Source organism: Triturus cristatus, chromosome 6, assembly GCF_964204655.1.
Source record: "Triturus cristatus chromosome 6, aTriCri1.1, whole genome shotgun sequence".
NCBI classification, from domain to species: domain Eukaryota; kingdom Metazoa; phylum Chordata; class Amphibia; order Caudata; family Salamandridae; genus Triturus; species Triturus cristatus.
The window spans coordinates 340,772,429-340,787,831 of record NC_140589.1 but is presented as its reverse complement, the minus strand read 5'-3'; the positions used below and the strand labels follow the sequence as shown (position 1 = coordinate 340,787,831).

The window sequence follows — 15,403 nt, the reverse complement described above, 5'->3', positions numbered from 1 at the left end:
GATAATATTAAGATTAGGATGTGTGTGCGTGAAAAGAAGAAAATTACAAAATAAGAGAAGAAGAGAAAACAAGAAAAGAAAAGAGAAGGAAATAAGAGAAAGAGAAATAGAAGATATCGAATTAAAAGAGTTGCAAGAAAACGTGTACAAGAAAACAAAGGAGAGCAAGATGGGAAACACTATGATTTAACCTAACAAATGCAAGAGACTGAATAAAACCATTTCCGTAGAAAAATTTTGTGATTAGTGGTGATGTTAAAATCACCAAAGGGGGGAATGATGGAGCAGGTAAAACAAAGTTTTGTATACCTCCTCTAATTTATATGAAATTAATTACGTAATCATTCTAGAAATTAACTTGTACTAATTGGTTTGAAGTGAACTATACTAATCAACTTTACACCTTGATAAATACAAGATACACGTGGGACTAAAATGCTAATTGCATGGCATAACAACTAATTAATTAACTATGGTACGCAAACTAACTTTAGATTGTGGTGAAATAGAAAATTGCATGATTGATGTTGCTTTTGTGATGGTTTGTGCTTCCAGTACTACAAAATGGTGAGTATTATTGCTTTAAATATTGCTACAAGCTAGGTGAATACTAATATACATTGGGATTAGTGTGGGTTTAAACATTAGAATCTCCATTTCTATATATTAATTATTGTTATGTCTGTTTTTGCTTAAGTTGGCATTCGGGCCTGCTAGGCCGCAGTACCTAAAATGGAGTCCCTATGAAGCCTTCACCATGTGAGCGCGATGACTTCTGCGCAGAATCGGATGGCTCTGGATATCTCCAAGTGACCTCAGCTCTGTGACACCGTGTTCCTTGTCAAGGATATCAGCATGGTTAACTTCCAACTGACGGACGGTGTGAACAGCAAAGGGGAACAATGCAGAACCTGTACTGGAATGCCTTTTCTTCCTCTAAACATTACTTTCGAAACTTTTGCCTGAGAACTGAATGAATAATATAAATTTGCGCTTTTCTACGCCAAGTCCCATGGAGAACCAGTTTGCCCTGGGAAACTTTAGAAAGACTCTCTGATAACCCCGGACTGTCCAATCAGAACCTTTCTCTACCCTTAAAATGTTTCCATGGTTTGCCTTGGGTTTCTTTGACTTTCGGGAAGTTATTTTGTTTGATGGTTACATCTTTGCTGTTGGTTGGACTTTATCCCGGAGATTGTACCAGAGAGTGAGCATAATTTTCTATTTGCTCAGAGGGTCGTCAACGTTTGTTATTTGGTAATTATTAAATGTGTTTCTAAATCTATGCTTATTTACCAGAAGTTCGATTTTCTCTTTGAACTAAACTGAAGTTATACTATGACCTGTAGTGCATAAATGCAAAGGCGGAAGAAAAATAACTTAGATAAACAAATTTAAAATTAATAAGGAAAGAGTCTGTGGTTCTTTAATTGATTATAGAAAATAATAAAATGTTTCCTCGGCTTTAATTGTGTTTTAGGTGGTTCTAAATCACTATCAACCAGTCCAGCTAATTGGTCCATCGACAAAATGGTGGAGTGCCTTGATGTTAAGGTCAGGATTCTATAGGTGCACGGTATATAATGTATATAGTGTAAAGAAGATTAATCCTGATAGGTAATAAGGTACCCACATGTCCACCGCTTTTCTCCCGTGTACGGATTCAAATAAGATGAATGCGTGTTGGTGTTATGGGCTCCACCAAAGAATGATTGTATGAATGAGTTGTTGTGATCACGAATTGTGACATAGGGAGAATATGTAAATTTGCCCTTTGCGCTGCATCATATGCAAACGGTAAGCAATTGATGGGCTCCATGCCGTTTTTGTAAATAGTGTATCGCAAGCGAGACGCCTGCGCTAGTGCATGCTATCACAGGAGCGTCATAGAAAAGGGTTTAAAAGCATATGGGATTGTGTGTCTATGTTATTAGAGGTGCCCGGTTAAGAAATTTTAATAGTTTGCATCTGGGTAATGACACAACTTTTCAGGAAAAGTACACATAATTGGTATGGTGACCAAACGTCCCGGTTTCCCCCGGACAGTCCCGGTTTTCTGACTACTGTCCCAGTGTCCCGATGTTTTTCTTAATTTTTAACGTATGTCCCGGTTTTTGGGACAAGGTCAAGTCAACCTGCAAAGGAGAAGTGAAAGGTGAGCGCTTGTTAAGTAATGTGTCTGGGTCAGGCAGCGTAGGAGGATATCTGCTGAATGCATGCTGCCGCAGAGGATAGACAGAGTGGGGAGGAGGGCAAGGGGGCTCAGGGGAAAGGTGATGCAATAGCTAATGTTATGTAAGCAAAGCTTGTAAATGTGTGGCTATATTATATACACAGCCCCCCACCCCAAGCAAAAATTGGGACATGCATGTTATAATTATGGCTAAAGACTTTATCCCTACTTTTATGTCTGGGTGTCCCGTTTTTTATTTCTCAAAATCTGGTAACCCTAATAATTGGGCACAATATTTCAGAGCAAACATAGGTCCTCCCGGAGCTTCAAGTGGGATGAAAAAACTGTGGGGGGTCTCTCAAAGGGGCATGGTCAATGTAATTAAGGTCGTGGCTTAAAAACATGTAAGCTAAAAATCTATCCTCAGCATACTGTGCCGCCCGACTGGAATTTTCCTGCTTTTCTCATTGCATCCAGATATATAATACAAGTAACATTACTTGATTACACCTACAACAAGCCAGGACTATTGGCTTTGTCAATGGTTGTTAGTTGTATAAGATAAATGAGCAACAACTACGGCTTCGGTGTATATAATATTTATGAGACTGTAAAATAACTATAACGAGTCTCATTGAAGTTACATCAGTAAGTGAAGAATGGTACTGCTGTAGAGTTAAGATTTTTTTTCAACCTGAGGGTGAGGACAGAAATGGACAGCCCGATAGGACCCCGTCTCAGCCGCTGCTTTTTAGGTCTCGCCTGAGACAGCGCTTTAGCGCTGCGCTGGCGAGACTTATAGTAAGCGCTTTTGGAAGTGGAAACGAGTGCATTTCAGGCCGCCAACTACAGTGCATGTGCTCCGGGCGCGCGCACCATGTGGCAGCCTGAAAGCATTCGTTTTCTTTCACTTTCGCGGCCGCTTTGAAGTTTGATCGCGATTGCGATCACTTTCACTTTCGCGTCCGCTTGTTATTTCCTTCTCTGCTGCATGGTAAGTCAAATAGTATTTCTGGCCACGTGCCACAGCAGGCGGCACGTTTGTTTTCGATTGCTGTGATTTCAGAGCGTTTTAGCTGGATATCCTGCGGTCTGCATCGTGTACTATTTTTACAGACTGCACAACACTGAGGGCATAAGGCACGCTACATAAATAATGTACCAGCTAAACCCTCACGAGGCTTCCAGCCGGGCTGTCTTTCGCCACTTCCGCTGGGTTAGTCAATTAGGCAGAGGTTGGGTGACCATCAGTGCGTTAAACGGAAATATAAACGTGCAGGTACTCATATTTACAATGCCTGTTTACTCCTGAGAAGTGCTGTTACTCTCCCAGTAAAGGTTTCTAAGTAGCTGTGCGAAGTCCTTTCAGATTAAACAAGTACTGGCCAGTACCTGTCAGTTTAAAGCACTGGTGACCAGATTTCGAAAACAAAAAAATGAGTTAATTCATGAACATAGGCTACAAGTTTGTATCGGCCCAGGGGTTCATAATGATTTTAATTGGCCATGCTCACCCGCATAGAAACGTAGACAATGAGGCACTAACCATAAATAAATTTCACTTTTGCACACAGTATCATGTGAGTTAATGACGTTGCTTTCTGATAAGGTGGTTTAAATCGAGAACTGGAGCACATGAAAAGGTGCCTCCCTTTGTGTTCAATCAACCTTCTGTAATAACCGGGGAGGTTTGCTAAATTTATTGACATTTTTCAGGGCCGATTATGAAAAAACAAGGCTGTTCTGGATATATGGTCATCCTACGCAGAGGCCAAGTGACATTTTGGCTCAAACATTAGCCAGAAAATTTCAGAAAAGTCAGCTGTGATGTGGGTTTTACCATGCTATTTATCACCACTAGTTCCAGCCGTGCCCTGATTTTTTACTCCCCAGTGAAGATCCCCAAACCAAAACTTGCTCTGACAAAATTGGCACCGCTTTCTGTGGTTACACACATTGAGAAATGCAAATGTGTAAAGCCCCAATTCATGTACAGTGCTCCATCATTCACTGTGCAGCTGGATTTGCGCTATATAAATACCTCTGCATGTGCCCCTTACATTTTTAGGTCTCGCCTATTCTATCCCGCAGGGAAGGATAGGCGAGATTATAGTAAGCAGTCCGGAAAGTCTACCTACCTGCGGATCGCGTACAGTTCATGTGAACACAATCACGCGCATTGTCAACAACTGCCACAACCACGCGCATTCTTTACAGCTTCCATTTTCTACCAGACACTTCGTGCGCGCGCGCCGCGCTCTCCCTCTGTTGCCACACGCATTCAGCTCACCAGGCTGCACACCCCCTCACTCTCCATATGGTCGCACTCCTTTTCTTTGATCTCCGCCGCGCGTTCTCACAGGCTCCTCTCCGCCCACGCGTCTCTCCCCTTCTGTGTAGTTCTGCCCCGCCTTCTCTTTTTCGCATTTTTTTTTTTTTGGGCTTTGTGTGACTGACTACTTGACCTCGTGCCTATGAGTTTTGCATGCGTCTATTATATTTATTTACTTTGAATGTTTTTTTTTGTTTTAACCGCCCACGCGTCTCTCCTCTTCCATGTAGTTCCCCTCCGCCTTTTCTTTCTCGCATCTTTTTCAGATTTTCGGCTTTGTGCGACTGACTACTTGACCTCGTGCCTATGAGTTTTGTATGCGTCTATTATATTTATTTACTTTGAATGTTTTTTTTTTATTTCACTTTACGCACCCAAACATGTTCATTGTTTCCTTTCCTTCTTACATTCTTATGCGGAAAAAAAAACCACTCTCTCCACAAACAGCACTTTTATCCTGTCTCGCCTCTCTGTGTTTTGCTGTCTGCCCTTGTCTTCAATAGTTTCCAGCCTTTGTGTTCTGCTTTACGCATCCAAACACGTATGCTTTTGTCTGAGTTTGCTGCTTACATTCTCATGCAAAACAAACAAAAAGTCACTCTCTCTAAAAACAGCACTTTTATCCTTTTATTCTGTTCTGCCTCACACAATGCCCTACACACATTAGACCACACAAAATGCTACCTCACACACTGCCCTACACACATTAGACCACACAAAATGCTACCTCACACACTGCCCTACACACATTAGACCCCCCAAACTGCCACCTCACACACTACCCTACACACATTAGACCCCACAAAATGCCAACTCACACACTGCCCTACACACATTAGCCCCCTCACACTCTGCACCCCCTCACCCTCAAATAAATAAGAATACAGTTTACTTCCAAGGCATTGCAGTCATTTACGTGAGCCACTGTCAGATTGTGTATTTCTTTTCAATACTAATACAGCCTTTAAAGAAAATAGAAATACTGTTTACTGACAAGTCACTAACCAACACTGCCCCCTCTCACACAGACCACACACAATGCCCCGTCACACAGACCACACACACTACCCCCCTCTCACACAGACCACAAACACTGCCCCCCTCACACATACCACTCACACTTACCCCTCCACACAGACCACTCACACTTACCCCCCACACAGACCACACACACTTACCCCCTCACACAGACTACACACACTACCCCCTCACACAGACTACACACACTGCCCCCCTCTCACACAGACTACACACACTGCCCCCTCTCACACAAACCACACACACTGACTCCTCCTCACACACTGACCCCTTGACACACTGCCCCCACATACACTGCTCTCACACATTACCCACTCACAGTACTTTAGGTCACACACACTGCACCCTTACACCCCCACACACACACAGCCTGCACCCTTACACACTCGCACTGTGCCCTCATACAATTACCCCTCACACACTGCCCTCTTACACACTGCCCCCTAGTTCGTACGATGTCAGTAGGTGCCTTTTCTAAATTTTAACAAAAACAAAAACGTTTCTAAACCACATCAGTAGATTTTTGGGTTTTTTCGTCGGTTAATGTCTATTGGTGCTAGGTGTTTTGTGCTTAAATTAGAATTATTGTTTAACTTTATTTAACAAATGAACAAAGTTCACGTGGACGTTGTGGTCTGAAAATGTTGTGGCGCGCGAGCGCCGCGCTCTCCCTCTGTTGCCACACGCATTCAAATCACCAGGCTGCAAACTCCCTCACTCTCCATATGGTTGCAAACCTTTTCTTTGGTCTCCGCAGCGCGTTCTCACAGGCCTATCTCCACCCACGCATCTCTCCCCTTCCGTGTAGTTCCGCCCCGCCTTCTCTTTCTCGCAACTTTTCCGGAATCTCGGCTCTGTGTGAATTACTACTTGACCTCCTGCCTCTGTGCTTTGCATTCATCTCTTATATTTATTTACTTTTGAATGTGTGTTTCATTATTTTACTTTACGCACCCAAACGCGTATGCTTTTGTATGACTTTCATTCTTTGCTTTCCTGCTTACATTCTGATGAAGATCACTCTCTCGACTAACAGCACTTTTGTTCTGTTGCGCCTCTCTGTGTCTTGAGGTCTGCCCTCGCAAGTCACCTGCAACTGGTCCTTCACATACACTGGCCCCTCGCACACAGACCACACACACTTTCTAAAACGCATCAGTAGATTTTTGGTTTTTTTCGTTGGTTAATGTCTATTGGTGCTAGGTGTTTTGTGCTTAAATTAGAATTATTGTATAACTTTAGTTAACAAATGAACAAAGTTCACACTGCCCCCCTCTCACACAGACCACAAACACTGCCCCCTCTCACACAGACCACACATCTATCTATCTATCTATCTATCTATCTATCTATCTATCTATCTATCTATCTATCTATCTATCTATCTATCTATCTATCTATCTGTCTGTCTGTCTGTCTATCTATCTATCTATCTATCTATCTGTCTGTCTGTCTATCTATCTATCTATCACCAACACTCTATCTATCTATCGCTCTCTAGCTATCTATCTATCGCACTCTATCTATCTATCGCCAACACTCTATCTATCTATCGCCCTCTAGCTATCTATCTATCGCACTCTATCTATCTATCGATCGCCCTCTAGCTATCTATCTATCACCATCACTCTAAATACTTATCTATCTATCACACAAAATCTATCTATCTATCTATCTATCTATCTATCTATCTATCTATCTATCTATCTATCTATCTATCTATCGCCCTCACACTATCTATCTATCGTACTCACTCGATCTATCTATCTATTGCCCTCACTCTATCTATCTATCTATTGCCCTCACTCGATCTATCTATCTATCTATTGCCCTCACTCTATCTATCTATCGCCCTCACTCTCTATCTATCTATCACTCCATCTATCTATCTAGCTATCAGACTCACTCTATCTATCTATCTATCTTATCTATCTATCTTATCTATCTTATCTATCTATCTAATCTATCTATCTATCTATCTATCGCACTCACTCTATCTATCTATCTATCGCACTCACTCTATCTATCGCCATCACTCTATCTCTCTATCACACTCACTCTATCTCTCTATCTAGATATCAACCTCACTCTATCTATCTATATATCTATCGATCTATCTATCTATAACCCTCACTCTATCTATCTATCGCCCTCTAGCTATCTATCCCCCTCACTCTATCTATCTATCTATCTATCTATCTATCTATCTATCTATCTATCTATCTATCTATCTATCTATCTATCTATCTATCTATCTATCGCCCTCCCTCACTCTATCTATCGCCCTCCCTCACTCTGTCTATCGCCCTCCCTCACTCTATCACCCTCCCTCTATCTATCTATCGCCCTCCTTCTCTCTATCGCCCTCCCTCTATCGATCTATCGCCCTCACTCTATCGCCCTCCCTCGCTCTATCTATCACCCTCCCTCTATCTATCTATCGCCCTCTCTCTATCGCCCTCCCTCTATCTATCTATCGCCCTCCCTCTATCTATCTATCACCCTCCCTCGCATCACCACAGCATCACTCAGCACTACCACAGCATCACTCAGGGCACAACAACATCACTATGCGCTACAACAGCATCACTCGTCGCCACCACAACATCACTCAGCGCTACCACAGCATCAATCTGTGCAACCATTCAACAACAACTGGTTCAAATATGTTCTCTCAATGTTTCAAACTTTATTACAAATGTCACAAAAAGATGTTAATATTTCACTTCTGTTCTTGGATTTTCGTCACAATAAAATACACTAAACATAATCTTCACAAAAGTTATTTACAAAAGTTTAAGCCATTGCCATTATAAATTACAATAACTTTTATTTAAGTATTAATTATTTAAAAAAGATAAAAGCCATTGTTATTTGTAATATCAATACATCTAAGTCACGTCAATACAACACATATTGCCTTACAAATGCTATAAGTGTCACATTTGCGAAAGTTACAACTATTGGAATTGTAAATGACAAAGCTATTAATTTAGCTACTTTCAAAACCAACACATAAATACAAAATTTGGCATTTACAATACCAATAGCTCAAACTTTCCTAATGCGAGACTTATTGCATTGCAAATGCTTGTTAGAACTTCCGGTGCTGAGCACCAGCAGTACCCGGCCCACTTAAAGCCGTGGGTCCTCCTCTACTTCGTTTCTCACTTCTTGGAGTTATGGAGCCGTCACTGCCCCTAACACTGCAGTTTGCCTTCCAATTATGGAATTCAAATCCTGATTATTCTATAAAAATAAAAAAATATCTTATTTAATGTTAAACAAGGTCAGGGTTGCTACCGTTTATATGATAAACCAGGGAGTAAAAAACATAACTACCATTCTAAGATGGCCCCGCATTTCCCCAGCATTGATTGTTGTTGGCGTCTGTCTTTTATATCTATGACAACTACTGGCACACTATCCTTCTAGTCCGTCTTTTGTATCATTGACTGCTCTCCAGATTCATGTTTTGAATATGCTACCTAGTGGGTGCGTCTTCCCGTCAAAAAAATACAGTTAGGAAACGAAAACCATGTAAAGTGGATCTTCAGGGGTCGCGGGGATGGAAGAAGAGGAGACGGTGAGTTTTCTCGGTGTCACGAGAGTGTGCTTACTTTTAGTCACGGGAAAGAGGAGCACATGTACGTCGTATATAGGACGAGACGTGTTGAAATGCTAGACTGTGTTTTTGTCCCTCTTGCAGCCATGTTAAGATCAGGCGAATCCTCATCCCTTGTAACGTTTAACGGGACATCGTATTAGTCTTCTGGTGGACCGAACGTGCATTTTTATACGCCTGTAACGTCGGTTGTTGGGCGAGTTCTGGCAGTCATTGCAGGAGTTGCTGATATAGCCGGTTCGCAATTAAACAAGATTGCTAGGGAAGTTCAGGTCAATCTCCATCCTGTTTTTGTAAGTAGGGTAGTAACCTTTCACTGGAGAAAAACCTGCTATGTAACTGTAAAGAACACTTATAAACCTAACAGTAATATTGTTATGATTTTTCGAGGTCTGTTTTCTTTTCTTGAATCTCGGATGCCACACGATTGTTGAAGTAGGGGAGCGTGGTAGAATGCGGTGTTGCTGTAGATAGCTTTGTAAACCAGAAACACCTATCTGAACAAATATTCTGGCTAGTGTATCTATGACAGAATTGGGGTGATGCTATCAATTTTTATGGTGCTAGACAAAAGCCTTGCCATTGCATGTAAGATAGTTTTCAGAGGCACAAGTGCAGTGGCTGTGATGTCTGCCAGTAACGGTGTTGCTATAGTTAATCATGGTCAGAATGAGGGCACGAGGTGTTGTTTTTACAAAAGGCCGCATATGAGAGGCTTAAACAACTTAAGTGCAAGTATATAAAAACTGATTTGGCAAGTTTGTTGACATGGAATTCATTGAGAGGTTTGCATCTTGGGTGATCCCAAGATAAGAGCCTGTGGGGGAGAAAGACGGGGTCAATTCAATGATGTTAAGGTTTTTGATTTAGTCAGGTGTAAAGGCTTTCTTAATCCTTATGGTACATATATTCGGGCTATATCTTAAATCTACAGATTTAGACCATCAAACCCAAAAACACAAGGACTGAGTTCAATGCGCTATGTAGGAGTTAGATGGATGTTGTTTACTGCAGGCCGGCACCATGCCCCATGTCACAGGGAAAGATTTGCATTCTGGTACACAAAGTGGTCCCTCTCTCAGGAATGCAGTGGTTTTCAGCAAACACACCAGTCATACTTAGAATGTCACACTGAAGTCTCTGTACTAATAATGACACAATATACGTTTATTGTTTAGAACATTTATTGCGGTATTCTACAGGTTAGTAGTACATGAGCTATAATCATGGAACATATGGAGCAGATTGCTATTATTAAGGTGAATATGAGAGTGAACACAACAAATGCTATGATTACTTACCGGTAATCCCCATTACTCTTAGTCCTACTCGTCCTCGACCCGGTCATTACTAATGAGGTATTCCACCTGACAGGAAACAAAACAGGAAACACTTTTAGACTCCACCCACCCTCCTGCCAGGGGCTATAAGTACATAGCCAATAGAAAGCACTTCCTGACATGCCAAGCAACAAAGGCCTGAACAGGGAGGGTGGGTGGGAAGCATGACTGGGTCGAGGACGAGTAGGACTAAAAGTAATGGGGATTACCGGTAAGTAATCATAGCATTAACTCTACGTCCCTCGTCCTCGACCCGGTCATTACTAATGAGGCATACCAAAGCACCAAACCAGAAGGCCTTTGGAACACCATACACAGAACAAAAAACAAACACAAAAGTGGAGTGCAGCAAGTGAAAAAGCTTTAATAAACACACAGACCAGGTGGGGGGAACACACCCCACAGCACGCAACACACCACAACCAAAATTGGTCCGGTCAGACAGAGCACAATTCAAACAGTAATGCTTCACAAAAGTAGAATCAGAAGCCCAAGTCCCAGCACGACACATCTCATCGAGGGAAACACCATGAAAAGCAGCCCAGGAGGCAGAGACACCCCTCGTGGAACGGGCCTGATCCCCAGAAGGGCAAGGCAAACCAGAGCCCTGATAAGCCAGAGAAATAACAGCCTTAATCCAGCGACCCAGAGGAAGACGAGAAGCAGCCCTACCACGACCAGCCAGACCACAGGTCACAAAGAGAGAGTCGGAAGAATGAAATAACGCAGAGCGGTCAACATAAATAGACCAAGCGCGCTTCACATCGAGAGAGTGAAGCAACAGCTCAGCAGGCGAGGAAGGAGAAGGAAAGAAAGAAGGAAGAATTAACTCCAGAGAAGAACGAAAACGAATCTTGGGAACAAACCCAGGATCCAAGGAAAGGACCACAGCGTCATCCAAGAAACGCAAAAAGGGAGGAGAGCAACGCAAGGCAGTCAGCTCACCCAGCCTCCGAGCAGAAGTAACAGCAACCAGAAAAGCCACCGAGACGGAAAGGAACTTAAGGTCAACAGAATCCAATGGTTCAAAAGGAGAAGACTGCAGAGCACCCAGGACCAAAGAAAGATCCCAAGGATGAGCAGGAGAACGAGCAGAAGGAGAAGAGAGAGAGAAACTCCGGAACAACAGAGAAACCAACAACCCATCCGAAGATGGTAGTGAAGCCGGATCCCGTAAAGCCCATCCAGAAAAAACTGAAGGATAGAAGCGATAGGGCAAGAGGCAGGAGACAGAACCCGCTCAGAGCACCAGGAGGAGAAGGAAGCCCAATGCTTAGTAGGAAGTCAAAGTGGACTTCCTACGCGAGCCCTGCATCACCGTGATGAGGTGGTCAGGCAAACCCCGGACCCCAAGAGACAGCTGTTCAACCTCCTGACCGCCAGGGAGAGAGGAACAAGGAGGGAGGGAGAGGCCAACCTCAGGGGAGACGGGTAGCGAGGCAGAATCCAAGGAGGACCCAGTAACAACGGGAACCGGGACCTCCGAGGCCAGTGAGGCAAGACAGCCACCACCTGGGCCCCCACCCGCTGAACCTTCAGCAAGAAGGCTGGAATCAGAGGAAAAGGAGGGAAGGCGTATAGCAACCAATGGGGCCACAGGAGAGACCACGCCTCCACCCCCCAAGCCCCCAACTCCGGAGTCCGGGAACAAAAGATGGGAAGCAGAGCATTGGTCCTGGAGGCAAACCAGTCCAGCCGGGGATTCCCGAACCTCCGACAGAGCAACTGGAAAATCCTGGGGGAGAGGCACAGGGTCAGAGAGAATGGTAACCTATGACTCAAGGCATCCGCCACCACATTGTCCACACCCTGGATATGCTGAGCAGAGATGGCCAGAAGATGATGCTCCACACATCCTGCAATCGCACAGGCCTCCAGATTCAAGGAAGGACTGCGAGTGCTGCCCTGGTGATTGATATAAGCCACAGTGACCGTGTTGTCGGTCCGCACCAGGACATTGCACCCCAGCAGACGATCCTGGAAGTAACAAAGAGCATGGGCCACAGCAGATAGGTCCTTCCGGTTGGAGGACCGGCGGGACTCCGTCCGCAGCCAATGAGCCTGGACAGACCAGTGACCCAGGGTGGCCCCCCAACCCGACGCACTGGCATCCGTCGTCAACACCACCGGAGGAGGAGGGTGCATCCACATTCCCTTGGAGAGATTCGAAGAATCCAGCCACCACTGGAGAGCGGACACAATCTCCAGATACACCGGCTCCAACACTGTGAAGTCCAGAACCGGGAAAGGAACCCAACGGTGAAGATGCCACAGTAACGTCCGAAGATGGAACCTGGCCAATGCAACCGTGAAAATAGTAGCAGCCATATGACCCTGCACCTCGAGCCACTGAAGCAGGGGAGCCGAAGCTCGAGACAACAACACCCCCAACAGTGACTGAAGGTGCAGAATCCTGGAAACAGGAAGGAACACCTTGCCCAGAACAGAGTCGAAGTCCGCCCCAATGAAGGATCTCTGGGTGGCAGGAAGAAGGTGGCACTTTGGAAGGTTCAGGAGAAAACCATGATGCTCGAGCGTAAGAATGGTCAAAGACAGGTGCTCAGACATCATCATGGGTGAAGGTGCCTGGAGAAGCCAATCGTCCAGGTATGGATATACAGACACTCCCAGGAGGTGAAGATGCGCCACCAGGGGAGCCACCACCTTGGTGAACACCCTGGGAGCGGACCGGAGACCAAACGGAAGGACACAGAACTGCCAATGCCGACCGGCCAAGCAAAACCGCAGGAACCGCTGATCCTCCAGAGTCACTGGCACATGAAGATAAGCGTCTTGGAGATCCAGCAAAGACATCACCCAACCATCCTGTATCAAAGGGATCACACGCTGCAGGGTCTCCATCTTGAACGGGATCTTCCGGACAAACCTGTTCAAAGGCAGGAGGTTGACCACAATCCGAAACCCCCCTCTGATCTTCGGAACCAGAAAGATGATCGAATAGTACCCCAGACCCCACTCCGCCCGGGGAACTGGAACAATAGCCTTCTTCAGGAACAGGGAGTGAACGCCGTCCAACAGAGACTGACGACAAGCCAGGCCCAAGGGAGTCGGAGTCCGCACCAAGCCGGAAGGTGGAGGAGAGGAAAGAAACTCTATCCGAATCCCCCGAGATATGACATCCAGAACCCACTGGTCGGAAGTTGTCAGACGCCAAGCAGGCAGGAACAACCGCAGCCTCCCACCAACCACGGGCGGAACACAGGTGGAAAGACCCTGTCCAGCATCCTGAGGGGGCTTCTTCTGGAAACGGTGGCTTAAACCCTTACCAGCCCCTCTCTGGCCACAAAAGGAGGATTTCTGAAACCGCGATGGCCTGGCATTAGAGAAGGAAGACTCCTTACGATGAGGATGATGCCGGAAGGACAAAGAATGCTTACGCTCCTTGTAAAGCTTCTCCTCGAGCGTCTCCAAACAGACGAGGCCCAGTGAAAGGTAACTGCAAGGCCATGGACTTCTGTGCAGCATCCGTATTCCAGCCCTTCAGCAACAAACTCCGACGAGCAGCAACAGAGGAACCACAGGACAAGGCAGAAGCACGCACAAAGTCAAATGCAATATCCGAACGGAACTCCGCCTGATGCTCCATGGAATCCAGCAGGTCCGGACAACTGCCACCCTCCTGCATAGTGGAGGTCTTAAAGTCAGCCAACAAGGACTGAGCGACATATACCACATAGACACCGGAACGGATAGCAAGGTGGGACCCAGCATACGACTTCTTCAGAGCAGAGTCAATCTTCTTATCCACCCCATCACAAAGGATATTATCATCAGCCATAGAACGACGACCCACCAAACTGGCCACAATAGAATCCACATGCACAGATTCAGGAATCGTATTCCCCATGTCCTGCAAAGGATAGAGCTTGGACATAAAGCGAGGCAACATGATATGATCCGGGTCCTTCCACTCCTTCAACAGGACGTCTTTTACAAAGGGGTAGGCAGAGACGTGGAACCAGGCGTCCGAAACTGAGGCAAGACAGAATCTTGTGAAGTGCTGGCCACCACCTCCTCAGAAAAACCCATGTTCCCCCTGACATGAGAGAGGATGTCCGGCAACAAGTCCTTTGAAATATATTTTCAACCGGCCGTCATCCAATCGGGACTGCTTCCCAGGAGGAGCAGAATCCCCACTGTCCGTATGGGAAGAGGAGGTGGAGACAGGAGACACATGGCGGCGCTTACGCTGATGTTTCCCCATATCCAGCACAACCACAAGAAAAAAAAAAACAGCTAAGCAAGGCACAGGAGCTGGGAAACTGAAAGAAACGCAAATCCCCCTCTAATTTAAGACCAGAAACCGGAAACAGCATACACCAGAAGAAACTGGTATGCTGGAACAGCTGAACCAATGCAGGCACTGACGAGGGGGACGTGGCCAGCCGGAGGCATAAACCACTGCAAATCCCGGCTGCCGTAAGCTACAATCCGCAGGAAGAGCTGAGGCCTCACCCCAAGCGAGCGAGAGAGAGCCGGTAGGAGCCCCAGCGTCACGCCACGGGGACCAACAGCGGCATAGGAAAAACACGCACAAAGGAGGCAGCAGCCGGGGCAGAGGCAGGGTACACGGCGCGCACTAGAATCAAAGGCCGGAGCACAACACAGGAGCTCACCGCCACAGAGGGCCGTTCGGGGAGGACAGCACATAGCAAAGCCGGAAACGGGACCCCAGAAAGCCGTACTAAGCCCGCGAGCAGCAGCAGGCAGAAAACGGTGTTCCTTTGTTTTAAAATGCACGTTCCTGATGCTGGGCGCGTAGTAATGACTCCCATAACTTTGTCATTAGTGTCATGGTTCCGCGCTGCATCCATTTGCCACCAATGCTGCCCAAGGTCTTTGTCCGTAACACCCCCCGGGATGGCAGGAGACAG

At 45.6% G+C, this 15,403-nt stretch overlaps 1 protein-coding gene across 1 annotated transcript in view; it reads left to right on the top strand.

The window, feature by feature from the left end:
* The first annotated feature begins 8,989 nt into the window (after window positions 1-8,989).
* TAF1B (TATA-box binding protein associated factor, RNA polymerase I subunit B) overlaps window positions 8,990-15,403 on the top strand; it is a 1,023,302-nt gene continuing 1,016,888 nt past the window's right edge. The window contains exon 1 of the mRNA XM_085610722.1: window positions 8,990-9,129. Coding sequence (XP_085466848.1) covers window positions 9,112-9,129 — 18 coding nt within the window. The 5' untranslated portion in view covers window positions 8,990-9,111. The remainder of the gene's footprint in view (window positions 9,130-15,403) is intronic.